The sequence below is a fragment of the Columba livia genome, chromosome 1 (assembly GCF_036013475.1).
Source record: "Columba livia isolate bColLiv1 breed racing homer chromosome 1, bColLiv1.pat.W.v2, whole genome shotgun sequence".
NCBI classification, from domain to species: domain Eukaryota; kingdom Metazoa; phylum Chordata; class Aves; order Columbiformes; family Columbidae; genus Columba; species Columba livia.
This window is the reverse complement of record NC_088602.1, coordinates 31494236-31521812: the sequence shown is the minus strand read 5'-3', so window position 1 is coordinate 31521812 and position 27577 is coordinate 31494236. Positions and strand designations below refer to the sequence as shown.

Below are 27577 nucleotides of genomic sequence, written 5' to 3'. Positions count from 1 at the left end.
TTTTGGGAGACATTTATTAATATACAATTTTATTAGTGATGTACAATAGACATTTTAATTCTCTATGTATTCTTTCTCCTTGAAGTTTGGTAAATTCTTGTTCATATAGAAAACTACACAATGCCTTTTTTGTAAGGGCCGGAAATCGTGAAAATCTAAGTGCTACAGTATATTTTGTAGTGATTAAACATGTTGTCCAGAAGAATTACCAGCCACTTCATTGAAGCACTCCTAAAAATGTTTCTGATCAAGTTCAAATGCACCTGTTCATAAATAATGATTGATGTGCTCATGTCCATTATACTGCTAAGTACAACTGTTTCCAATATAAAATACCGTTTCAATACATTTCTCCACATGGACAACTAGATAATCTAGTCATATTTATTTTAACCAAGGCTAATACAAATTTACAAGTAAAGAAACTTCAGAATAATGATTTTTCAACCAGAAGCTTTACTTTGGACAACGCAGAAGTATATTGCAAGTGACATTCTGCAGCAGAAGCTGGAGGCTTGAGAACAACAACTAAGAAGGGCTAAATATCAGCAACACATGCTCTTACAAGAACTCTGACCATTCTGAATGTTAACATTGAAGACCAGGTACTTCAGTTTGTGCGCCTGTCAAACAGCCAAAACCTCCACACACAAAAAAGAAAAATATCTCACAGAACACAGTATTTCAGAGAGCATGTTAGACACTGGCATGGCATTTCTCAGATCAAATTGGCAACTGAAATTTAACATCCAAATGAGCTTGTTTTGCTAAGGTGACTATTTCAGAGAGCTTCACCACCTGAAAAACAGGAAATCAAGACTTAACTTCAAAACAATCTTGAGTGAGCTGGACCAATCTTTTTAAACAAAATAATGGCAGAGGATCAGCAACATCTTAAATAGGGGCTGGAGGGGTGGGCAGGGGGCAGGTAGTAGATTATAACTTAGTCCGGAGCTTCTAAACTTCTGCATGAAAGATCAGTCAAGTCTTTTAGAAAACACCTGAGTTATACAATGTCTGGTTCTCATTTACAACCAAGTACCTTGACAAAATGCTACAAGTTTTAAAGTTTATGTGCTACTTCATTTTCCGGAGAGATGTTGGGTACCCACTCACAAGAGATTCTATATATCTAGAAGCTATGTCTCCTCTGAGCTTTTGTTGCAAGCATTTCTGGATCTTATTTTGATACCTTACAGAGCCTCAATTTCTCTGGCACAATAACTCAAAAGCTCTATCAATTATTTCCTGCTTAGAATCAAATATTATAACTAAGTGGTTCTTTAGGAAAAAAAAAAAAAGCATTCAGAACTGTAAGTTTTCCTGCAATACAAGATCCACCCTCTAATTTTTTGCAGATCAAAAATTTTCATCTTTACTCTTGCTACACATTTGTAATATGTTTTTCTTGCTCACATTACCTAACTTGGAAAGCACCTAAAGTATTAATACACTAGAAAAGTTTGCAGATAGTTGTTAACTATTTAGGTAGGAAAAAATACTTTGAACATCATTGGTTATAATCACTGCTTTGAATGTTCAGCTAATTACTTTGATCTATCCTCATCTATTCGTTTATCCCCCTCACGGCATCACCTTACGTAAACCTGTTTAAGGAATTACCTTATCGGCCACATACAAGAACAACTATAAGCCTTTCAAAAAGTGCTTCTACAGATACAGGTAATTTAAGATCACAAAACTAATTTGAACTCCATTTGCATGGCACCATGATTCAGCTGAGAACTTTAGATTCAGCAGCAGCTTTAGAAGATGCATCACATAGGTGAATATGTAGCTTAAAGACCCATACGTAGGGTCTTTAAGGGAAGATTTCTGTTGACCTAACCACAGCTTGATCAGCCTAGCAGATCTTAATTCTACTCCTTAAAACAGTGGGCCATACTGTCCAGCTAAATAAGTTCTTCCTCCAAGCAATTCACAGCTGCTTCTAGAGGTTCAACACCAGGAAACTAAGCAAAAACAAAACACATACACACAAAAACATCACAAACAACCTGTCTGAATATCTAATTATCTTATAAGGACAGGACAATCAACTATGTGTCATTTTTAATCATGCACACTGAAATACAGTAACACTTCCTACCAAAGGAAGTGTTACACTGCATTTTTCAGTTACCTAAATGAAAGTATTTTTTTCAATTAATCAAGCTAAGAGCTCTTAGCCATTCCCCTACCAAAGAGAGGGACTCATCTTGTCATTTACTGAGGCTGTAGTTTGTGTTGTTTTGGTTTTGTTTTCATTTTGGGGTTTGTTGGCTTTTTGTTTGGTTTGGTTTTTGTTGTTGTTGTTTTCTTTGCTTTTTGCTGTTGAGTTTTTTTTTAACTTATTTTTTAATGTGCTTGGCGGGGGCCGGGGGGGAAGTCTCCAACACAGAAATTTCTGGGGTATAACAGCTGCTTAGTTCTTTTCCTTACAAATTAATAAGTACATATTTTGTAAAACATTCGCTTCAGGCCCTAATAATAACCTAAGCTACCTTTAGCTGATTTAACACAGTTTCAGCTTTTCAATATTCTGCAACAGGTGCTGTGTTCTGAAAAGAGTACCTGTAACCAGCTTTCTTACCATTTTTGCAGCTTCATCCAAGTCATCACATGCGAGGATTTTGAGGCCACTAGCTGTTATTAAAGCTTTGGCATCATCAACTCGTGTACCTTAAGAAACAGATAAAATGCCATTCTTATTGAACAGGAGACTACTACCAGAGTATTCTCATATATTTTTAAGAAGCCTGTTCCAAAAGTAATTTTGTGAATAAATCTAGAAGACAACAACTTTAATAGTTATAAAAGCAGAGAAACTCTTTTTATTAACTTGCCAATCATCATCCAAATTCAAGGTTTGCCTTATTTTTCCACAGTCTTCAGCTTACAGGCAACTTGCTAAGCAATATATAAGCTCAAAATGATTGGCTAGTATGGAAAAATACATTTAACATGTACTGAAGCACACTCACCTTGCAACCGTACCACAATAGGTATCTTTAGGTCCAAATCCTTCACTGCCACGACGATGCCTTGTGCTATCACGTCGCATCGCATGATGCCACCGAAAATATTTACCAGAATAGCCAGTACCTACAGAATCAATTACAATATTCACATTAAAAATGGCCAGAGGCACACCAGACAAAAGCAGTACTGAGCCTTTCAGCCTAAGGAAAATTTAAACTCCATAAATGTAATGAGGGGCTCTGCAGAAGATGGGGAACACTTCTGTTCTAGAGAACATCAGCAACATAAGTACACTTCTATAAAGTCACAGCAGAACAGTTACTTGAGGAAAAACCCTGTTGCACAAATGCCTGTCCCAGGAATCTTCCACACTGTCCTTCAATCCAGACTGAGTTGCAGGTAATAGCCACTTCTCTTACAGTGTGTATTCTGTGTAGCTACTGCAAAAGACACACAACTCATTTTGTGTATAAAGCCATCACTGTCCATTACTTCAGAATATTCTGAGCATGATTAATAAAGAGAGCTGTTCAATTTTCTTCAAGGAAGTCAAACAGACAAAATGTGAATGAAGTCATTTGTCAACTGTTTATCTTTCCATTTCTAACACTATTCCAGCAGAGGTACCTCCACCACCAGTAACAGCACATACTGAAAAAGCCATGCTAGAGGACACAGAAAATTTACAAAACCCACACACAATGTTTATACAGTTTACTTAAAACCCAGTATGCTTAGAGGTAAGCTACCTGAAATATGTTTTATGCAGGAGGACTAGCATGAGGTTAAGGGAAAGTCTTTTCCTACTCAAGTGGTGGAGAAGAGGGGTAAAAAGAACATAGTCAATGGTGAAAGACGCAATAACGTAGGAGCAAAAATGGGTAGACAGCCTTGGAGGACAGAATAAACTTAACAAAACAAAATATTAATGTGCAACTGGTTAATAAACAATAGCTTGGTCCTCATTATCTTGCAATTCGACTAGCTCATTTGTGTGACATTGTTCTTGCTACTGCTACTAAAGGGTAGAAGCAACTTCGACTGGCCCCCCAGAAGGCTGTTCCAAACACCACCCGAACTGAACCTAGAGTGTAGCCAAGGTGCGGTCTGTGACACCAGTGGGCTGTGCTGCTGTTTTGCTCTCAGCACCAGGAGTTCCAGCTACAGTTATAGTTTTTTGATAAAACAGTGAGCAGCTGAAGGAAGGCAGAAAAGGAAAGATATGTTAAGAACTCTGTTTGGACGCTCTCTGTCCATGCAGTAGCAGAGAATTATCATTGCAAGAAATTGTCCCAAATCAACAATCCCCATATTCTTCCTTCTCATCTTCTCTCTGTAATTCAGGTGCTCTGTGCCCCTCACTCTTACCTCAGTTTCTTGAAAGACCATGAAGAAAGAACAAGTCTGATAAGGAGTGGCTGAGGGAACTGGGGCTGTTTAGCCTGGAGAAAAGGAGGTTGAGGGGAGACCTGATCGCTGTCCACAACTACCTGAAAGGAGGCTGGACAGTGCAGGGTGTTGGTCTCTTTTCCCAAGTAACAAGTGATAGGATGAGAAGAAATGGCCTCAAGTTGTGCCAGGGGAGGTTTAGATTGGATATTACGAGAAAATTCTTCATGAAAAGGGTTGTCAGGCATTGGAACAGGCTGCCCAGGGAAATGCTGGAGTCACCATCCCTGGATATATTTAAAAGGTGTGTAGATGCGGTGTTTAGGGACATGGTTTAGAGGTAGACTTGCCAGTGTCCAGTTTGTGGTTGGACTCAATTATCTTAAAGGTCTTTTCCAAGCTAAATGATTCTGAAACACTATTGAAGAGTGTGTCAGACCCTGCACTTGTTAACAAAAATCTTTCCAATGGGAAAGAGACTAAGCTTGTCTGGAACATCACTCACTGTTTGTTTCTGGCCCTTTCCAAAGATGAGCAAGTGCTGCACAAAATTCTGGTGCAAAAGTAGCACACCACTACCAGGTCCTGCAAGTCTCTCCCACCTTTTTCAGCTACCTCTTTTTCATATTTTTCTTTCTTTTTAAAAAGTCCTAAACTGTCATTGAGTTCCCACGAGGATAATCACCTCTCTCATCAATACAGTCCCTGCAGTGTCCTTCTCGGATGGTAAAGCTCTTCCTCTAGTTTCAAACAACTTAATATTTTAATAACATTCAGACACTTCTCATAGCCTTTTAATAGAACAAAACATTAATGCCCTTCCAAATCCATTACAAAGTTATTTTATCTTAGATTGCATACAATTAGCACCTTAGTAAGTTGTTATAGAACAGACCCAGCTGTAAAACAGGCTCAACAGCCTGAAGTTTCTGACTCAAAGATTTCTGGGAAGATTCAAATACAGCTGTAACATCAAATGGAGGACACAAAACTGCCTACTGAGTACACAGTCAAAGAGCCTATTTTTTAAAAAAGGGAAAAAAATTCAACAGGTTTTCAGGCCATCTTAATTTGCACCAAGATGTAACATCTCCTTTTTCTTCCCTTTTTAATTTCATGCGTATAAAAAGATGTTTTCTGGAGAACACACACTAAGTATTGTCTTTCAAATCACAGCCTGTTTTGCCACTGTGTAGGACCTTGATATACTGACTCTTCCCTCACCTTTTTATCAGAGGTAATAAGCTTGAAGGCTTCAGTCACTTGATGCACTGTAGCACCACCACCAACATCAAGGAAGTTTGCTGGAGTTCCACCATGAAGTTTAATTATATCCATTGTGGCCATAGCTAAACCGGCACCATTGACTACATGAGAATAAAGAACACATTTAGGAATTTGGTCTATACATCCATTACGTCATTTAAAATTCATTGAACAGAACATACCTAAGCAGCCTATGTTTCCATCCAATCCTATATAGTTGAGATCTGCTTTTGCAGCTTGCCTGTCTCTTTCATCTTCCTGTGTCCAATCCTGCATATCAAAGATCTTCTTCTGACGATAGGCTGAATTACTGTCAAAGTTTATCTTTGCGTCCATACACATCACTGAAAGGAAAAAAAAAAAGAAAAGAAAAACACACCATCATTTAATACTAGAATAACAGCTAAACTACTACATGGATATGTTAAAGTATGTTAAGTCAAACTTGGCAGCTAGCTCATGCAGTCCAAACTTAAAGTTCTGCTGAAAAGACATACTTAGCACTGCTTGTAAGTACAAGATTCTCTCCAGTTGACCCACACAATCAGTTAAGTCCCTTTAACTGCACAAAAAGAGAAGATAACTGATTCCTTGAAACACTCTAGAAACAAAAAGGTTTACAAGCTGATAAATCTAAGCAAACTATGTTTTAGTAATTGGCATAAAATTAATCCCTAAGGAAGGTCTCTGGTTTGGGTTTTTTTATTCACTCTTAGTTTTCTGCTTTTAGATTAAATATATATATTGTATGTGCATGCATGTAAGCACAGAAAAACACAATGAAAAAACACCTGAATTGGAAGAAAAGGGGTCAAAAGAATACACAAAAAAGTAAGTTTCACTTGGATATATTAATAGCAGGGTGATGTGGAAAACTTAGAGTACTATTTACATGAATATTGTGTCCAGTTCTGGGCCCCTCAGTTCAAGAAGGACAGGGAACTGCTGGAGAGAGTCCAGCGTAGGGCAACCAAGATGATTAAGGGAGTGGAGCATCTCCCTTATGAAGAAAGGCTGAGGAAGCTGGGGCTCTTTAGTTTGGAGAAGAGGAGACTAAGGGGGGACCTCATTAATGTTTATAAATATATAAAGGGTGAGTGCCATGAGGATGGAGCCAGGCTCTTCTCAGTGGCCAACAATGATAGGACAAGGGGTAATGGGATCCAGCTGGAACACAAGAGGTTCCGCTTAAATTTGAGAAAAAACTTCTTCTCAGTGAGGGTGCCAGAGCACTGGAACAGGCTGCCCAGGGAGGTTGTGGAGTCTCCTTCTCTGGAGACATTCAAAACCCGCCTGGACATGTTCCTGTGCGACCTCACCTAGGCGTTCCTGCTCCAGCAGGGGGATTGGACTAGATGATCTTTTGAGGTCCCTTCCAATCCCAAACATACTGTGATACTGTGATAAAACTAAGTTTCTCTCTGTACAAGCGTGACACTTCATTTCTACCCCCCAATACAGATGATATAAAAATGACAAGGCACAAGAAACAGATGGGAGAGACTGCTCCGTACGGTTCATCTAAGCAATATTATTAAGAAAAACAGTAACAATAGAGTAACTGTAAGCTTTGATGAAGGAGCTACATTCATGTTTAAATTTAAAACTGTTGTAGCTGAGTTCAAGCACAAATATGTTCCATAGGCTTATTTTTTGGTGAGAGCAGAACTGGCTGTGATTGAACATTAACTAACTATTCTGCAACTGGATATGCTAAAAACCTTATAAACATCAAGATACCACAAACACCCAAAGTCTTTCAATACATCAAGCATCAAATTCAACCAATCATTCTCATGCCCAAGTAAAGGCAGGAGATTTCTAGAAGGTGCTACTATTCTGGTTATCTTTTCACTACCAACTTTGAATACACAAGATGGCTCCAGTTTTGATTTACGAATTATGAAAAGACCCAGTTTCCAGGAATGTCTTATACTTGGTAGCCAAACACTCAAGACCGGAAGATGTGTTCATCTTTAATAAATAAAAACCAGGAAGCTCTTTAAACTTAAAATCCTACTTACCACTTAAGAGCAGATATGCTTAGATTTTCAAATTTGTAAGTTTTATTAAATTTGTTTTTCAACATACCGTGCTAATGCTAAGTCCTCTTGCTCTTTACAGCTGAAGTTTTAGCAGTGCAAAGCCACTAATTTAGATGTACAAAAATGACAAACTCTAACACAAATTTAAAAAAAAAGAAAAAAAAAAAAAAACATTACCAACTCCTGACGCATCTTCCACCATAGGATTTATTTCTATCATGGTAGCATCATATTTCAGAAAGAGATTATATAATTTGATCATGTTTTCAGCTGCTTCATCTACCAGATTAGAAGGAAATCCCATTTTCTGGGCAAGCTGAAAGTAAAAAATTGGTTATCAGTTAACTGATGTTTGGAGTTTGATTTAGTTACAAATTAGGAATGGCCCAGTTTAGCTATATAGTTCAGTGTCAATTGAATTTACAGATGTAGAACCTCCCCTGTCTTCCTGGGGAAAAAAAAATAAAGGTGACTCTTGGGTTTTAAAAGATTGTTTTCAACACAAAACACTGCATTTATCCTGAAGAAGAGCAAGTAAAAAGTCACGATCATGCGCCTTTACAGAGCTCTATAAAAGCTAGATAAAGCACTGCTATGCAGGATTGGATTCACATTGACTATCACCTAAAAATACTTAAATATCTAGTTCAAGTCTGTTTCAAAATGGTTCGAGACAACTCAGCAGGTTCAATGCTTGCACACTTCAAAAAATTTAGAAGTGACCCTCCCACCCTTGCTAATGTGTTCTTTTCCACATTAACAATTACCCTAACAGCTTGCTCCTTTTTTATGCCTTCTACTATATCAATGGGTTCCTTAATTATCGCATCAGGATTCTCTGCAGCAACATCTTCAATATTGACGCCACCCTGAGAACTGCCTATCAGCACAGGACCCTAGAACAAAAAGGAAAAAAAAAGGCATAAGTAATTTTATACCACACAAATGAAACTTAGCTCTTCTCACAAGATATCTCACAGCAATAAAACCTTGTTGTTAGTTGGATTTTTTTTGGGGGGGGGCGCATTGTACTGTTATGCTTTTACTGAGGAGAATGTTATATTCTATTCAACACATGTATATAATACCTTTTAATAATACTTTGCAAATTTTAAGTTCTATGTTGAGTCGAATTTCTTATTACAAGGAAAAGTTTCCTTTGTATATACTGCAGCAGAGCTATTAACACAGACATACTAGTTTTAGATTTTGATAGAAAGATTCAACTTAATAATCATATGCATTTTATGTTCTAGGTTGTCACCAAAAAAAGAACAGCCTTTTCAGCTCCCCCTTCTCCACTCACCCCTACCCAAATACACACTGAATGCCAGGCACTCATTTATTCATCCTGCCAAGCTCCAACTCCAAGGACAAATCTAGGTCTGCGGAACCTAGAGACAAATTACTGCAAACTACTGTTCAGCAGGATCACAAAACTCAGTAAATATAGCGTCACTGAAAGTAAGTTACAGAGTTCTGACAAAACTGGTTTCAATTATTCAATAATAAAATAAATGAAGAAACCAGAACTGATAACATTTGCAGCAGAGATTTTTTTTAAAAGTGATCTAAATCTCAACAACAGCATCAAGGATTCACTACCATGGTACCTAAAAATCCCTCCCCATGGGAACAGTCCTCTAGTTTACAGTAGAGACATACTTGCATCATTTCAACCTACCTACCCTTATCACCACTGTGTGTGGATTATGACAGCTGCTGTACTAAGGCAGCATTTCATATCAGCGCAGGTCTTAAACATTAAACAGCCTTGTAACTGTTGACCAATAGTTACAGAAAATGCAACACTGGGTTAGAGAGTGATACCCATCCCACTGTCATTCCATTGACATCCTTCCAAATGGAAACATACAGATGGTGGATTCAAAGATTCCTAGGTTCAAAGTTCAACCCAATGAACATTTCTGGATATTAATTTCCTGAACAGAGACAGGAAGCTTCACACACATTATAAAAACAACTCATTGTTCCACTCAACTGACCAAAGTGAACAGTTTTGCTTAAAACATAAGACATCTTGACACCCGAGACATCAAGTTCCACTTTCAACTGCTTATTTTACAGACTTTTTTTCCTTCCCTTAAAGGGTGAGTTTTGCAGTAACACCAGGAATACATAGCCTGGTATTCAACCTTCACACTTCCTTCTTTTGAAAGGCATTTTCTCATCATAAGCATCCTAGAAAAGTCACAGCAATTACAAGCACATCTAAAAACATGACTTATAAAGCCACCAGTAAAAACAAAGTACATCCCAATCAAGACAATAATTCACACAGCTATGCTCTGTATACACTAATAAGATATTTTTTATACAAGAGCAAGTTAGAAAAATGTTTCTTTTCTTTATCTAATTTGCTTAAATCAGTTACTGTAAATTTTATTTCCACTGGGATGCTTGCTTGAATAGTACACAATTTTAAGATTATAAAATCCTGCCATTTGCAGTATTTTAATGCCACCTTGTGGTAAAACTGGAGTGTGTACCATAGCATTTGGATCTTCCCAGCTTATAATAGAGTACAATAGAATGCAGGCACACTAATAATATAATTGTACTAAAATCCAACACAACTGATCCCTTCCTATCAGAAAGAACACTACAGAGGAAGAGGAAAGAAACAATACAACATTGAACCCCTAATAGTGCAATTTAAAAAAAAGAGAGTAAGACTAGTTTCCTCATTTCTCCACAGAAAACTATTTCTTACTCATACCAGAGATACTCTCCAATTACCAGGAGCAGTGCCTCTGCAAACTCTTAAGCATCTGGACAGACAAATCCCAGTTTTTGCTGAGAAAAAAGGGTTCCAAGATCTCCTTTACCCTGGCTTTGCTGAAGTTATTTAGCAATTCAAGCTCTACACTCCATAATGAAACACTAGTCTGTCAGAAAATACATTGACACATTCCAGTAACTGGGTTTGTATTGTAGGCTAAAAGACTACATACCCACACATACAGAACGTACAAGCAGAAGAGAGTATGGCTTTCAGCTTCCTGAAAGCTCTGAAAACAGACTTCTAGGCCCAAATTGTTTTACAGTAGTATTCTTCCAGAGTTGATAGGAAAGATACTGGCACTCTCAAAACTGAGGGACACAACTGTGCACCTCTAGGAACCTCTACATACTGGAGAAAGAGGATGTTTGATTTATCCAGAACCAGTGGCTCTTCCAAAATATGTTTACTTATCACATTCATAACACTCTTAAATAGTGTGTACATGTACATGCACACACACAGCTGTATTTTTAAACTAAAGTCTAATAGAAGTATCTGATAGATAAGCACAAACTAACATGAAAATGAAAATAACTCCCCCATTCCACCCATCTCCCCTTCAGACATATGACTCTGAACTTCAGTTATGGCTACTGATATTATTCCTTAAATGTAAATCGCAGCATTACATTTTTAAAGCATTTAAACACTAGGGCAATCATATAGTCAGAGATACCAGGAAACAAAATATAGCTCATGTATATTTCTGATTTTCAAAAGCAAGTGACCAGTACAGTAAACAGTTTTGTTTGGTTTTTAAATTCAGCTACAAGTTAATTAGTTTACTTCTATTTTTAATATTACTCACTTGAAATGACCTTTCCATTGTTATTGCAAAATAGTATTCTCTCCTGGGATATCTGCGCTCACAGACAAATACTTGGTTGCATATCCTGCCCTTTTCTCCTGTCTGCTTGGTAAACAACTTCTTTCCAATCATTCTGGAGGAGACAGCTTTTGCTTCTTCTGGACTAGAATAAAAGAAGCTCAGAATGTGACAAAAACTGCTGGAAAAACAGAAAGCAGCATAAAAAAAAAATCTTATCTAATTTTTGGTATATTAAGGCTAATAATTAAAATACTGATTTCAAACTAAGCAGCAGGTTCAATTTATAATGTGAAACTTTGAAGTTTTTCCACTTGCTCAGATAATTTAGAAAGAACTTACGAAAAAACTATTTTCACTCCTCCTTTGAGGCCACCTTCAAATGTTCCTTTTCCTCTACCACCAGCTAAAACCTGTGCTTTTATCACAAGATCCTTTGAACCTGGAATGAAAGAAAACCCAACATTTGTCATCTGTGACAACTAAAACAAATTGCCCCAGGTAAAATAATAAAGGCTGTTATTACCCCCAATCCAACACTCAAATACATGAATCAAAGACTGTATTGTAACTCTCACAGGTGATTCCAAAAGTCTCAAACCATCCATAAATTGCAGCTTCAGGCTGTTCTGTGAACAAACTTCAGTAAGTCAGTATCCGAAACTGTTGATACTAGGAGTGTTCTGATACACCTTTAATGTGTGTTTGAATCACAAATGATGAAGACACTAGTATCTCACAGACTAGCAACAAGATAAAACTGAATATCCAACACACCATAATCCAATGTTTTCTTTTGTCAAGTACAAACATCCTACATCTGTAACCACTATCTTCTCAGCAATGATACGTAACAATAGCACTTACTCAAGTCAACTTACAGGTCACTACGGCTTCCATTGAGCAGAGCACTGATGCATAAGCTTGAGTGCTTTGCAGAAGTCAGAGGCCTAAGCAAATCTACTGTTTTTCCCAGAGTAGGCAGAATGAGTCCTTTAGTTGCATTTAATGGTTTTAAAAGCCCTTTTTCAAAATACTCTTCTAGGTAGAGGAGACTATGCGTTTAGGTTTAAAAAGAGAACATAATCAACATCAACTCAGATATTCTGAAGCATCATTGAAAGACAGAAAGCAAAGAAAAAGTTTCATCAAGTCAGTTAAGGTGATAAAGGAAGTAAAACACAGCCCTGAGTTATTATTAAAGTTCAGTTACAATCAATACACTGCAGTGAACAGCTACACTGCAAGATGTAAGAGCTGCCCTGTTCGCATCTGTGCAGCATATCCCATCTTTTCTCATGTCACCATTAGCTGAGCCACTCTGTCTTTTCAAGTGAAGAACGAACTTGCTCTTCTCTTAGATATGAAAAGGCAGCCATGGAAAAGCCCCAGAAAAATTACAGTACTTATAAAAAACAGCTGCTATGCATACTGAAAAATATTATGTCACACAAATAAATAGTGCTAATTCCTATTTTGGCCTCCATCTTGCCTGGCCAGATATATTAAACTTGCAGAATATCACAAGCTAGAGTGACTATATGCAAAGGGAATGCTCAAGTTACTACTCCTAACTACTTGTAGATGTTATTTCTTGACTGTCAACCTAATAACAGACCTCTGAATCCACAACCAATGAAGTCCTTTGGCACAAGAAGCATGAAGGTTATAAATACACAAGTATATGTTGATTTACTATAGTCTATTATCTAATATTTAATTCCATTTCTGAAGATAACTGGCTTTTTATAGCTAAGTACTGGCAATCAAGTAAGTTAACATGCTTTACAGAAGCCACGTAAAACAAGACTTTGGCCTTTTTTATTCATGAGACCAACTTTTATGCAATTACCTTAAGTACAAAGCTTGCTTAAGGAAACACTAAGCCTCAGGTATGAGTAAGATTATAAATAGTAGTTTCATGGATAAATAAATCCATATGCTCCAACACACAAGCTTAAAAATAAAGTTCCATCCATTTGAACACAATTTACCTTGTATGTACATACAAACACAAAATTTGGAGGACCTTATTAGTGCTAGTATAAAAGAGAGAGGAAAATACTGTCTTCTCTGTGAAGAGAACTGAAAAACAATAATATTTTTTTAAAAAAAAAACACATCACACCACCACACTTGTACTTGCTCCCCTGCTCACAGAAGATCCATTTGGCCTCCTTTACAAGGAACTTAAGTGACTCAAGTATTTAAGATATAAAATATTCACAGTATTATTTAATTTATTGTTTTGAGCTTTCTACACAAGTTCTGTATCTGAAAATATTCAAAACTGATATACTTAGTAATCAAGACTAAGAGATTTAATTTACAATCCAGTAGGATGTTCAGAAGTGAGGGTCCTATTTCTCCACCCTACTTTTAATCTCCTACACTAAGCCCAGAAAGTAAAAGCTGCTTCTACTGAGTTTTCAGGAAAGCCACAAAGTTCACCCACAGGCACCTTCTTCGTAGCAATTACTCCTCCTAGAAATGAAGATCAGAATCTGAACAAGTCAGAAGCAGATGCAAACTAAAGCTCTGATTAAGGTCTCAGCTGGAACACTACATTTAGCCTTGAGCACCATCATAAAAGCAATTTTCAATGGAAAAGACTAGGATGATCAATAAAATGAAGAGGTTCCCTTACAAGAAGAGACTAAAAGAGCTTTGCACTTCTTAAATCTATTGAAGGAGAGCAAAGCAGGAATGTGATTGTGGTGTTTGGCCATACCTGGTGAGGGACAGAGCAAGAACAGACAACTACATCAAACATTCTGTTTCCTGCTCTACACCAGCCAAAAACAAATAACCACCTACCAAGGGAAGTCAATTTTAAAATGGTGCAAGACACTTCTTTACACAGAAGATAGTAAAGCCTGCCAGGAGACATGAAGCTAGATTAAGAGATTCAAAAAGAACTTGGCAGAGATATTCTCTCTGATATTCCCAAAACAACAGTTAGGAATGGCCTGATCCCATGGGATATTTCTTAAGAAGTTAATTATTATGTATGATTATACTTCGGTAACATATAAAAACATCCCAAAAAAGTGTGTGAGAAACAACTTGAAACTCTTCACAGTCACTTTTGGCCATAACAAAATTGTCATTGGACTATCCCTTATGCAACATAATGCAACAACTGGGGCACTAATTAAGCAGGATATTAATGATTTGTAATTTGTTTTCCTACAGCACTACAAGCAAACTAGCTGCTTGACTGCATAAACACATAAAACTTCAAGGGTTATTTGACCAGCTATGTTTACACACAATTAAGCTGCACAGATGTACCCAAAACAAAATTCAAGATAACATGACCACAAAAATCTTAACTTGACCCATGCAGAAAGTTTATTGTTCAATAAACATTTTTTCCTACAGGCCCTATTTAAAGTGACCCTAAAACTAGGCGACAGAAGCGTTTGGTCACACATCTCATATACAGTGTTACAGCTGCAGTACTATCACACAACCTGACACAGCAGAAAACAACTAATACGCAGTAACCCAACAAAAAACTTAGAAACCGGCATCTAACACAGTTTTCTACTCAGTATCAACAGTTGCACTCGTCTGTTTTGCTTACACTGCTTTGAAATACTGCTAGGCTTTTGTTGCAATGAAAAACAGCAGTTTCTGTCCCAGAGAAGGTATCCACACACAAAGTTTGTAAAGTTTACAGCAGCCTACACCATGGAACAACACCCTGCCTCCTGTCCTCGGCTTTGCACACCAGTCTCCTTTCTCAGGCCAGCATAAGCATTTGCACAATCATGTCTCGAGCGTATCAGAAGAGCAACTCTGCTGAAGGCAAAAGCTAATCTGGCAGATAGTACTTCTATAAGCCTGGGCACTGTGTGATGAGCACACATGCGGGGACGCTGAAGTGCGAGGGACAGAAAGCAGGACATCTGCTTTCAGCAGCAGTGACAAATCGTAAAGCCTTAACACCAGGCAGTAAAACAAAAAAACAACAAACCTTTACTACAGCTGGTGTCTCGCAAGCAGGCTATAGATGCAAAGCAAGAAACTCAGAAGAAGCGTTTGCTAAGAGCTGCATTTCTGTACTAATGGCAATTAACACTAAAAGTGTATGGAAGTAAAACAGCGTGAAAATAATCAGGAAATGTTTAGAAAATTAAGATTAGAGACCGATCAGAACAGGTGCCTGGAATCTGCAAACCAGAAAGCTAGTATTTGTTTAGGACACCAGAAACCTACACAGTATTAACACCACTTTTTTTATCTTCAACAATGCTTTATTAACTAGCTAGTGAAAAAGTAATACAGTCAGGAAACAGCCCGACCTTCTTTTCTATCAATACTAATGTTTACTGATTAGAAGGAATAATTTCTGGTTTCATAACCTAAGCTTTCAAACTGGGTGAAAGGTCTCTTTCTCCTCACATGCATGCTTTGAACTAAGTAAAACATAAATCAGAGGTGAGAAAGCTTATTCCTTTCTATCTCTGAAGCGTTCTGTGCAAGTAGAAAGTCTGATGATTAGGGCAGACAACTTTTCAATAAAATGTTCTGTTTTACAAGTTTCCATTCTGACTTTTGTGAAATCATTTTAATGGCCACTTCTCTGCCCAATGCTAGCTGTAGCAGCAGTACTGCTTCTCAACTATTACAAACACCTTCATGATAACTATGCAAGCCTGATTTGTTCTGACAAAACAGACGAGTAAAAGGCAGTGACAGGTTAATAACACAGGTGCTAGTCAAGTTCTCAACTACAAACTTACCCTGGGAGAGTGACCAAAACCCTTTTGCCTCAGTTATTCTGCATTTAGAAGTTCCATTTATAACACAAACCATTTTTTTTTTCTTCTTGCACAGATACAATAAAATCTCCAAGTTTAAACAATATTGTTGTATTTACTGGAATTAGAGAGGGAAAAGATGGGCTTGTAACTAACAATTATCAACAGTTTCAACATAAAGAGTGTGTTGACCATAACTCTGCCAACACAGGCAGAGAATCTCTTCAGAGTATACTGTCTGAGTTTTGTTAGTAAGTACAGTTATTTAGAATTTGACTTCAAAATTGCATTTTTTCGGCATTTGAAGCTTTAGAGTGTTACAAGAATCATCACATGCAAATCAAAAGTATGATTACTGAAATAACTATGTGCCAGGAATCTTCATTCTTCCACCGAATGGACCATACCAGTCAGGAGAGCAAACAAGATGTCTCATGCCTATTACAAAACATTATTTTCTACGCAAATACTTCCTGACATTAATCAACTGCATCAAGTTTTTCATTGACTCACCAGACAGGTTTGTTTCTGGCAATATCTTAAGTTAAGCAATCAAAATTTGAATGTACTGGTTATACAACTTATTTGAACTAGTGATTTATTATCAACAACATGCTTTGCTATCAGAACTCCAGAGGAATTAAGTGCTACAAAAGAAAGCAAAGGCTGAAGCAAAATGTAAGCTTAGGATGCCAAAAAAGTAGTGTTTGCCAGAATTCAAGTAAATGTTTGGTTTCTAGATAGATAGAAACCGACGGAATTGGAGGAAGATATGCCAGAGGAAATTCAGGTTGGACATGAGGAAAAGGTTCTTCACACCGAGGGTCGTGGAGCACTGGAACAGGCTCCCCAGGGAGGTGTCACAGCTCCAAGCCTGACAGTGTTCAAGAAGAGACCGGACAATACTCTCAGACACATGGTGTGAACTGTGGGGTTGTCCTGTGCAGGGACAGGAGTTGGACTCCGTGATCCTTGTGGGTGCCTTCCAACTCAGGACATTCTATGATTCTACTGCTGGTTATCTAGAGATTTTGACCAGGTAAAGCAGGAACATAACTGGAAAAAACCCACTTAGCATTGACCACTGCAGCAGGTTTTATTTAACACCTGGGACATCTCTGCACAGGTTTGCCACCTTAGATCATCATCCATGTCCTACTGGATAGGATCCCATCTGAATAAATGCTCTGGAGCTTCAGACTCCACAAACAACCTAAAAGACAGCAGTTAACATAGTCAGGCAGATAATTCTCAAACAGGGAAAACTGATAATGGCAAAGCAACCAGAAAGTACTAGGAATAAACTAAATGTGAGCTTTCAGCCTAATAAAAAAACTTAATCACAGACTACCAATGAAAATGTGGCAAACACTAAGAAGAAAACCACTCCAGGTTTTGTGCCACTGTGCTTGAATACCTATTATTTTGATGAGTTAATAAAGAAAAAGCTAGTACTCTACCTAAGAAAATCATTGCATACATTGTACTAAACTTTGGTTTCTGACTAAATAAAGCCTGAGATCAACAAGCCTATTTATAATCCACTCAGGTTTACACAAATTACTTTTTTTTAAAAAAAAAAAAAAAAAGATACAGGTTGTATGTTTAAACAATAGAAAAAAAACCAAAAACAAAAACAAAACAACAATAGCATTGAAAAGAACCTGAAAGGTCTTTAAATATTAAAAATAACTAAAAAGGTCTGAAGAGGAACATCTATTGATCACAGAACTGTCTGTGGGAATGCAGCCAAGCTAATTACTTGAATTATTCTGTAAAAAGAACACCAAAAAAGATCATTCCTTATAAATCACACTGATAAGAAGCATGACTAGATCTCTTAAACTGCAATAGCAAAAATAACAGCAGACTTCATTGCTTTCAGTTTTCTTTTAAGAAATCTGGTGCAGAAAGCTGAAATGTTATGCACTCAGTTTCTCAACGCCTCCTATTCTGTACAGCTTTTTATTTTATTAAAATGTGACAGTCAGCCATGAGCACAAAGTCATAGGATTCACTATCTTGAAGTCCTACAAAACTACCAGAACACAAAAGCTACTTCAAGATATTAAGCACTTCAGAACTCTTACCTTTCAAATCATAATGAATAGAAACATATGCTTCACATAAAAAAAAAGCAGGCTTTTCTACAGGCATGTAATGTGTCACTCCCTTCCACACAACTGTCAACAGACAAAGTTATCAGGAAGCATCAAACCTTCAGTTACAGCAACACACACACTTCCATAGATGCTTAGCAGCAATACTACACATTTCAAAGAGCATGTTCTGCTGAGCTAACTGCTATCACACTGATGAAGCATCTGTTCTTCAATAGTCTTTAGGCTCATTAGTCATGTAATTGATAACAAATCCATATCAGCTTCTAAATCGGCACCAGTCACAGTGCTAGATGGGACACATGCATAGGCTGACAGAAACCACAAACTTAGAGATAATCAATACATTCTGCAGCCTCTTATCAACACTATGGAAGATAATTTACTCAGCTGACTTTCAAAACTTAAGTCAGACGCTCATGTAACATATGAAGAGTCACATATTGCAAAGCCCACAAGTAACTAAAAATACTTTTTTCTTTCTTTTTTTTTTTAATCAATAAAGTATTTAAAACTTCACCAGATACAAGTCTTAGCTCTGAGAAGAATGCATTCTTTCAGTGGCACCAACGGGATCTGGACGTCTTAAATGGAGACGGTGAACTACTGGAGGAAAATGAAGTGAGCAGTGACATTTATATGAGGTCCAAACCTGCCCCCAGGGACTGTATTACTCGCTAGTAGTTATCTAAAAATAATACATAGTTACATGAACCAGTATGTGATAACAATTTACTTGAAATGAGACGGAGGGCTCTTTATAGGAAAAAGCTGCTTGCGACAAGTAACAAATTCTAATGATGACTCTCAACAGCCAGACAAATACGAAAAAGCTATATACAAATCAATATTGTAATAATTACAATGGCCAACCTTGCCATGACACAACCGAAAATATTTTCAAGAAATAGAAGCATAACAATAATCAGTTGCAGATGCAGCTAGCGGAGCTGAAAAAAGCACTTGTAAGAAATCTGATAGCTGCAGAAATCAAATCCTTAACAAAAAAAAAAGTTATCTTCCCTCAAACCATAAGTGATCTGTTACCCTCGCCCAAAAGTTTCTCACAACATCTAATTTAATCTCAGTTCCCTTTAAAAATATTAGAAAACTGTTACAGGAAATAAAACAATAAAGTTCAGATAATGTCTTTTACTCCAAATATGTTTCAAGATTACTTCACATATAGGTAAATGATTCGCTCTCTTTAGGACACTTTGGCCTTAAGCAGAAAAAATACCTAGTACAAGACAGACTATGATGTGGAGAGAAAGCACCCCTTCTGGCTTCCAGACTACTTCATCTAACTTCGGACCTCAAGATAAGCATCACTTTGAATGAAAATCTAATAAATTTCATTATTTAAAGAGTATTTAGTGTAGTCTTTGAACTAGGCTCTAATGCAAACTGCAACATTTGCAGGCCTCAGTTTTATTCTACCACAAACTAGTTAACTTCACGTGATAATAATCCTTGGTATGGTTAAGCTTTGGCTTTGTTCACACAACAGGGCTTCAATGATTTAGCTACAGCCACAGCTGAACTATGATAAACTCTGTTAATGAGAAGGCTGTATTTGTTATACAATAGGAAAAAAGTGTTAGTAAGTATGGTTATTTAGAATTTAACTTCAAAATTGCATTTTTTTGGCATTTGAAACTTCAGAGTATTACAAGAATAACTGCATGAAAATCATAGCTGAACTATGATAATCTCTGTTAATGAGAAGGCTGTATTTGTTATACACTAGGATAAAAAGCTACCCACTTCTAACTGGAATGATGCATTTGCAAAAGGAAGGAAATCCAGTGCCAAACTTGAGTTTACAGAGAGCATGTTTCTGACTAAAGGTTATCAGGAGCATGTAGATCAGCAGAAGGGAGACAGGGCAAGCAGTATTAGCAACTATCTTTGTAACAGTTTAGACAAACATTTGAAAAACCAGTTTAACACATAAAAAGAAGCAAAAGATAATCTCCTATCTACCGACAAAAACAGTTACATGACAAAAATAAACAATGAGTAGGTGGACAAAAAAAGTAAGATTTTTTTCGTCCTGCTAGAGATTTGGTTTGCCTTTTTTTTTAAGTACATACTAAATAAAAAATAGTAGGGAAATGGTTATAATAACAAAAAAAGACCTCAAACACTGGAGCAAAGAATAACCTGTCACTATTCAGAATGAGTTCTGGACTATGTTTGAGCAAAGCCTCAAATACTTAGGCTGCTGCAGTGTGTTGTCCTTTGGGGAAGTCTTCCCTTCCTCTTCTCAAGTACCAAAGTAAGCCACAGCATCACACAGCAACTTAAAGTATATGGCTGACAACCAGAAGCCCTGAATTCCTTTATTCTGGCTTACTGAAGGATGCCAACTCAAACACTTCACAATTTCATTTTTCTGACCCCAAAGAAACTACACACGGTCACATATTCCAGATAAAAGGCAAACCTATGAGAAGCCATGTGAATGAGAGAGAGCTAAAAACTAGCTATGAAACAGACCTACTTTGCCATAGTTCTCCTCTCTGAACAAGGAACAAAACAAAGGAATCCAGGCCTGCGAGTTCCCTTGCTGTCTATTGAAGAGCCACAGGTAAAGGTTGTCTCATTTGACACTAGCAGGAGGTCTGTGCAAATATTAATGTAAGAAAAAGAGTATGCCCAGTTTGTGAAGTTTAAATCATGCTACAAGCTCACTCTTAACAGAAGGCAAGGGACTGAATTTTAAACCATTCTCAGAAGTATTTTAACACATTTATTTCACACTAATGAAGTTATAATTTTGTATCACTTACTCTCTAATCAGAACAAGACAAAGAAGACAGGCAGACAATACCTGAATTTCTAGGACATCAAATCTGAAGGAAAAGCAGGTTTTCAATTTCTGCCTACATGACAAAGCAGAGTAACTTGCTCTAGAAAAAAATATCTTATCTTTCAGATGTCATTTCTTGCATTAAATTTGCAGGAAACTCAATTGAATCTAATAAAACCTATAACCTGGGAATCACTCCAAATGTATCCATTTGGAGTTGAAACGAGATTAATGTATATGCATATGGGAGTTGAATATGACAAGCAATGTCCTCCATTAAAACTCTATGACTAGCCTATGGGGAAAGGGAGCTCTAAACCTAAAAAAAAAAAAAAAAACCAAAACCCACAAATATTAATGCCAGAAATGATAGAAGTTGACTTCTGTGCTATGGCCAAACCAAACCCAAAAATTTTGCTATGACACATAGCAGGTAAAGTGGCAAATCAATCAGCAGAATCAAGTCTTAAATGAAAGATCTAAGATCTTAAATACTTCCTAAGTATTTAAGCACCAGGCAAAGGGATCAGCTGCTTTTTCATCAGCAAGCCAGGAATTTACCGTATAGCTAGAAGCCATCAAAGTTCCCCCCTCTTGCATGTAGTTGCATTCTGCCAGAACAGCACATTCACAAAATAATAGGATTTTACTCTTCTTCTACAGCCTAAAGGTAAGGATCCTTCACATCTCTGCTCTATAAGAGATTTTGCACTACAGAAGCCTCACCTGCCACCACCACTGAAGCCTTTCACACAAGATTTCCTCTAGCCTTGCTTGAGAGCAAAATGAAATCCATGATTTGCACAAAGTAGAGACTATTACTCATATCAAATAAGTTCAGGTAGTTATAATAGTCTAGGCTAATACAGTTTATAACCTGCCCCATTCCTTCTAAACAAGACTCACAAGTTACAGGAAAAGTATCTGCAGCGTTTGGGCTACAGGAACAATGGTGCCTGAAATGTATGTTCACAGCCTTCAGTGCAAATAGGATCAAGTCCTTCTGCATTGGAATTTCAGATAAACAGTTTAGCTTTATAAACCAGTCTCAATACAGAGGCAAAAGTGTCTTCAAAACTAGGTCACTTAACTGATTCCACTACATGAGTGTGCACTGAGCAATCTTAAGCATTAGGTAACTTCATATTAGGAAGATGTCGGCTCCAAAGTAAATACTCAAATTGGCAAAAAAGTTGCTTCACGGGAAAGGGCTCTCTTAAAGAGGCAGTATATTCAGAACTCCAGAAATGTCTTACCAGGAAAGACAGAAAAAGTAGTTACACCTTGTATAAATCCCATGCCTATATTGTATATGTTCTCTTTAATATTATACCTATTTCTTTTGCTATTTTGTAAGCTTCATCTGGTGTCCTGGCAACTACTCCATGTGGAACAGAAATGCCAGCCTCCTGCAACAGTCCCATGCTCAGGTATTCATGTAGTGACAGCCGCCTCTGTTGCTGTTGTTGCACCTGAAACCCATGATTACTGAGTATTCCTGGACTTCCACCAAGTACCTGAAGGAAAAAAAAAGAAAAATAAAAGAAAGGAAAAAAAAAAAAAGAAAACACAAACAAAAAAATGACTGTGTTGGGAAAAACTGCTCTCTTTGTTTAGGTTAATAAAGTCTACATATCAAACAAGTACAGTTTAGCGTACCAATGAAAACACCTGATCACTTAATTCTGCATTTGTACATTATTCTTCCATATCAGTCAGTCACGTCAGGTCTGGTTTTGGGAGATTTTACTGGGGCAGTGGGAAAGAGCTGGAGAAGTTGCTACCAGTGACAAGGACTGACAGGGTTAAAACACTCTTAAGTATTTAGTTAGCATTTAAGTACTTTAAGGAATATATCTGTAGGAAGAAGAACCTTGAGGAAGTTTGAAAGCATCAGAGAACAGAGAAAAGCATGCAGAACAGATTAGTTCAAAAGTTTTGGTAGATTGCCTCCTTCTGCCAAACTAAGAACTAAGTTCTGGGGAAAGGCAGCAGAAACTAAGTTATACCACCTTCAAAAGTTGTACCCTGTGAATTTAATTTGCTACAGAACAAACAATTTGGCCTTCACATAACTACCATGACACAGAAAAAACAACTTATGGCCCATTTCAAACATCTACACTGAATCAGAGGGTTGCCAAAAGTGTGAGATAACTTTATCATTTCAAATGCTAAGTAAAATAAAACATGCCTAATATTCAGCCCTGGAAATTACAGTGTGGAAAGAGCCTCAATTTCATCTGCAAAAGTGATGTACAGAACCCCAAGAATTTCTGATATTTCATATAAAGCAAAAAAAGTGAGAAAACATCAGAAGAGGTACTACATGAGCAGTGCTTTTTTAAAAAAAGAAAAGGTACCCCATGGACTTTTAAGAAGACATAGCTTTCCAAAGGGTATCTTGTAAAGTAACTGTATTTCATAACAAGAAAATTATCAACCACAAAAGTTAAAAATGTTTGCCGCATTCTTCACATTTCATGATATAGGAACATGATCTTTATACACATATAAAACAGCAAACCTACAGAATTCAGCTAATCCATGTACGCAGATTAGCACTGATATTCAATGCAAACAGACTACAAAAACGAACTTAGATATAAGCAAATTTTTGCATTTACTTTTTATTTTTCAGTAGGTACTATTGGCACAAGTGGCACAAAAATCAGTCTGTATTACAAAGTTTCTAGTAGACTACATTTTTAAGATTTTGTTTCATTTTGAATAAGGTAAACATGCAGACAAGGTAGAAGCTTTACCAGGACATTTCAAGCTAGCAAACAGACAGAGTCTATTTGAGCTCTAAAGGATTCCTCCTGCAAACAACAAGCCCTTTCCTTGGCATGAAACCCAAGCAAGAGGTGCTGACCGCTGTGGCTGCTGTTTCTGGCACTGTCTGATCAGCTGGGCTGCGTGTAACACGAGAGGGGAACTCAGTGCGACCTTCCTCCATATGGCAAAGGAGAAGAAAGTCGTAGGGGGAGTTACACACTTCAGACTCCCCAGATCATTTATTTGCACTGTGTTCCAGGAGTTCTACAAACCAAAACAGGGCCACACCCCAAAAAATGGGTGATGGCTTTAAACTGGAAGGGTGATTCAAGCTAGATGTGAGGAAAAAATGTTTTATAATGAGGGTGGTGAAACACTGGCCCAGGTTGCCCAGAGAGGTGGAAGATGCCCCATCCCTGGAGACATTCAAGGCCAGGCTGGACAGGGCTCTGAGCAACATGACCTAGTTGAAGATGTCCCTGCTCGTTGCAGGGTGCTTTGACTAGATGAGTTTTGAAGGTCCCTTCCAAGCCAAAATATTCTGTGATTCTATCAAAAAGCGTTTTCAGGAAACACGAACAGAGATTGGGGAAATGCAAGCTGGAAGGAGTTCACTGGCACAGCCTGAGCCCTGGTGTGAGTGAGGTGGCGGTCGAGAGAGAAACACTGGGATTCCCAAGCAAGTGAGGGGAAGGGAGTCTGGAGAGGAAGGAAAGGGGAACCACGCCGGGAAGATCCGCCACAAGCAAGCAGCTGCAGAGGTCCCGTGGCACAGCCGAGCACCGGCTGCCAGCCCCGCCGCCGCCACAGGGCCGGGCAGGACGGCGGCAGGAGGGGGCTGAGGCGGCCGCTCCTCCCGCCGTCACTCCGCACGGAGTGACCCCAACCCCAGCCGGCCCGGCCCGGCCCTGCCCGCTCCGGCCCGCCCTCTCTCCCGCGAGGCCGCTACCTTCGCCGTGGCGCTGCCCAGCGTGGCGCGGAGGCCGCTGCCCCTCAGCCCGGCCGACACCCGGCTGCAGATCATGGAGGCCGCCATGGCCGAGCCCCTTCGCCCTCAGGTGCCCCTGCCGGCGCGCATGCGCTGAAACGGAGACGGGGCGGGGGGGACAGAGGGGACGAGGTGGAGCAGGAAATGCTCGCGCGACTCCTCTGCCTCAATAACAACCGCCCGCGGCGCCGGGGGAGGGGCGACTCTATGGTATGTGAGGGCCCCGTCCATGCCCGGGTTGGCCGTGCTGCCCCCTGGCGGGGCGGACAGCTCACCGCCTCCCAGCCTCTCGTTTTTGAACGACATTTTTTTTAAAAAAAAAGTTTATTTTCTGACAGGGATCCTAAAAAGGGTTGTAACCCCCCCACAACCGTCCCGCCACGCCAGACCTGGCTCCCTTCTGCCGTCCCCACCTCGGTTTTTCTTCAAAATCCAACATTTGTCATTACTTTTACTCTCAGGACATTTTTTTTTTTTTTTAATATATACATTTCAGAGTGTCTTTATGCAATACCTCAAACCTACCTCAAAAAATACCTCAAAACCTACCTCGACTTCAGTAAAGCCTTTGACACAGTCTCCCACAGCATCCTCACAGCTAAGTTGAGGAGGTGTGGTCTGGACAATAGAGTAGTGAGGTGCATCTGGGCAGGAACAACCCCAGGTTCCAGTATAGGTTGGGAAATTACATATTAGAGAGCAGTGTAGGGGAAAGGGACCTGGGGGTGCTGGTGGACAACAGGATGACCATGAGCCAGCACTGTGCCCTTGTGGCCAGGAAGGCCAATGGCATCCTGGGGTGTATTACAAGGGGGGTGGTTAGTAGATTGAGAGAGGTCCTCCTTCCCCTCTACTCCGCCCTGGTGAGACCACATCTGGAATATTGTGTCCAGTTCTGGGCCCCTCAGTTCAAGAAGGACAGGGAACTGCTGGAGAGGGTCCAGCGTAGGGCAACCAAGATGATTAAGGGAGTGGAGCACCTCCCTTATGAAGAAAGGCTGAGGGAGCTGGGTCTCTTTAGTTTGGAGGAGACTAAGGGGCGACCTCATTAATGTTTATAAATATATAAAGGGTGAGTGCCATGAGGATGGAGCCAGGCTCTTCTTGGTGGCAAACAATGATAGGACAACGGGTAATGGGATCAAGCTGGGACACAAGAGGTTCCGCTTAAATTTGAGAAAAAACTTCTTCTCAGTAAGGGTGCCAGAGCACTGGAACAGGCTGCCCAGGGAGGTTGTGGAGTCTCCTTCTCTGGAGACATTCAAAACCTGCCTGGACACCTTCCTGTGTAACCTCACCTAGGAGTTCCTGCTCCAGCAGGGGGATTGGACTAGATGATCTTTTGAGGTCCCTTCCAATCCCAAACATACTGTGATACCTTTCCAAACTGAACTGAAGACCCAATATTTCTATGTATTCATCCCACAGCCCTTTTTCACTTTCCCTACACTAGGCTGCTCCGCCCGGGATGCAAAAACCATTTCTGGCTTGTGCAGCTCGAAGCTTCGCCTCCACCTTTGCAAGTTAGTATGTGTATGGTCACGTCACTAATGAACCAAAGCAGGGGACAGACACCTCTGCAGAAACCAGTGAACAGACTTTGTGAGTCCCACGGAGGCAAAGCTTTTTCCTTCAAAATAAATCAGTAATGAGGAAAATGGTAGTGGCCTGGGAAAATGCAGTTAGAAAACAATATCTAGAATGGAACAATCTCAAGAGGGGACTGAAAGTCTGTTTTCCTAAACCACAGGCATTTATTTCTCTTGAGTTTTCACTGCTGGTTGAAGAGGCTCTCTGGTTTAATGGTACTCATTAATCACACAACAACGCCCTCCACCAATAACAAGGAAAGATGCACTATTCCCGTACATCACGGATGTCAAAGCTATATCTAATCCGAAGGAAAGTCATGCAGGAGCTGTGATACTCACGAGTTTTGTAACTGGAATTACCCAATAACTGGACAAGCTGCATTTTTTTTGTTCCGAAACTGAAAGTGCACGATCATAGCTTCTCCTTGGGTAAGTATTGCAAAATACAGATTAACCATGGTTCAGTTATTTTGCTTCTGGTCCTCTGCTGTCTCAGTGTCACCTGTTAGCAGTACAGCAAGCTCAGCTTAGCTCTGCACCTCCTGTGTTCAGACATGCAAGGTAGGATTATGTGTCACTGAACCTGTAAGCAGCTGCTAAATTTTGGGAGACTGTCCAAAATTTTCTGCCACTGCTGATAAAAGATTTGCCTCTGCCAAAGGGTGGAAAAAACCCAAAAAAGTGCTTAAATTTTGTGTTCTTTCTCCACCAAAATACCTGTCCTCTGTACACACAATGGCTCTCCTCTGGCTTCGTCATAGGACAACACTTGTGTGTCATTTCCACATGCAAACTTCATTCAGGAAATCTTGCAGCTCTGGGAGAGTCTCTGAAATTACCTCTCTCCTAGAAAGGCTATGCAAGAAAGTTTACAAATACAAGCTGTGCAAAACTCAAAACCTTAAGCTTAAGAAACCTAAGCTACTCTGTTCAGAGACCGGTACTGGCTGGACTTTAATTATTTGGATATGGTACTATCTAATTTCCTTATCAGCTGTGAGAACTGGTTTAACTGGGATGCACTGTAAGAATGCATTAATTTCTGCCTGTTTTCTGTCTGATCACCAGTGTCACTGTCTGGCTCAGACTGTCAGTACAAGGTGGTTGAAAGTTAACGCAACTCAAAGCTTACAAACATCAGTTCTTGGAAATGGCACATTCATCTCTTCTTTGCTTTCTTAGAGAAAAATATTATGATCTT

General features: G+C 38.9%; 1 protein-coding gene across 1 annotated transcript; it reads right to left on the bottom strand.

Moving 5' to 3' along the window:
- SUCLA2 (succinate-CoA ligase ADP-forming subunit beta) lies at nucleotides 1–24950 on the bottom strand. Its single transcript, XM_065053866.1, has 11 exons — nucleotides 24746–24950; nucleotides 22352–22535; nucleotides 11657–11756; nucleotides 11297–11459; nucleotides 8450–8578; nucleotides 7860–7998; nucleotides 5820–5981; nucleotides 5596–5738; nucleotides 2985–3105; nucleotides 2594–2682; nucleotides 1–798 (listed from the first exon to the last, which is right to left on the bottom strand). Exons 1-11 carry the CDS (start codon nucleotides 24830–24832, stop codon nucleotides 724–726), a joined length of 1392 nt encoding a protein of 463 aa, XP_064909938.1. The 5' UTR covers nucleotides 24833–24950; the 3' UTR covers nucleotides 1–723.
- Between the last annotated feature and the right edge of the window lie 2627 nt (nucleotides 24951–27577).

What these genes read in the sequence shown, in the direction of transcription:
- SUCLA2 (XM_065053866.1), bottom strand. Translation starts at nt 24,832, where the DNA reads ATGGCGGCCTCCATGATCTGCAGCCGGGTGTCGGCCGGGCTGAGGGGC. An exon ending in TTATTACCTCTGATAAAAAG is followed by an intron (nt 3,106 to 5,595) that starts GTGAGGGAAGAG and finishes TTGATTCTGTAG; the next exon opens with GTACTGGCTATTCTGGTAAA. An exon ending in TATTGTGGTACGGTTGCAAG is followed by an intron (nt 2,683 to 2,984) that starts GTGAGTGTGCTT and finishes CTGTTTCTTAAG; the next exon opens with GTACACGAGTTGATGATGCC.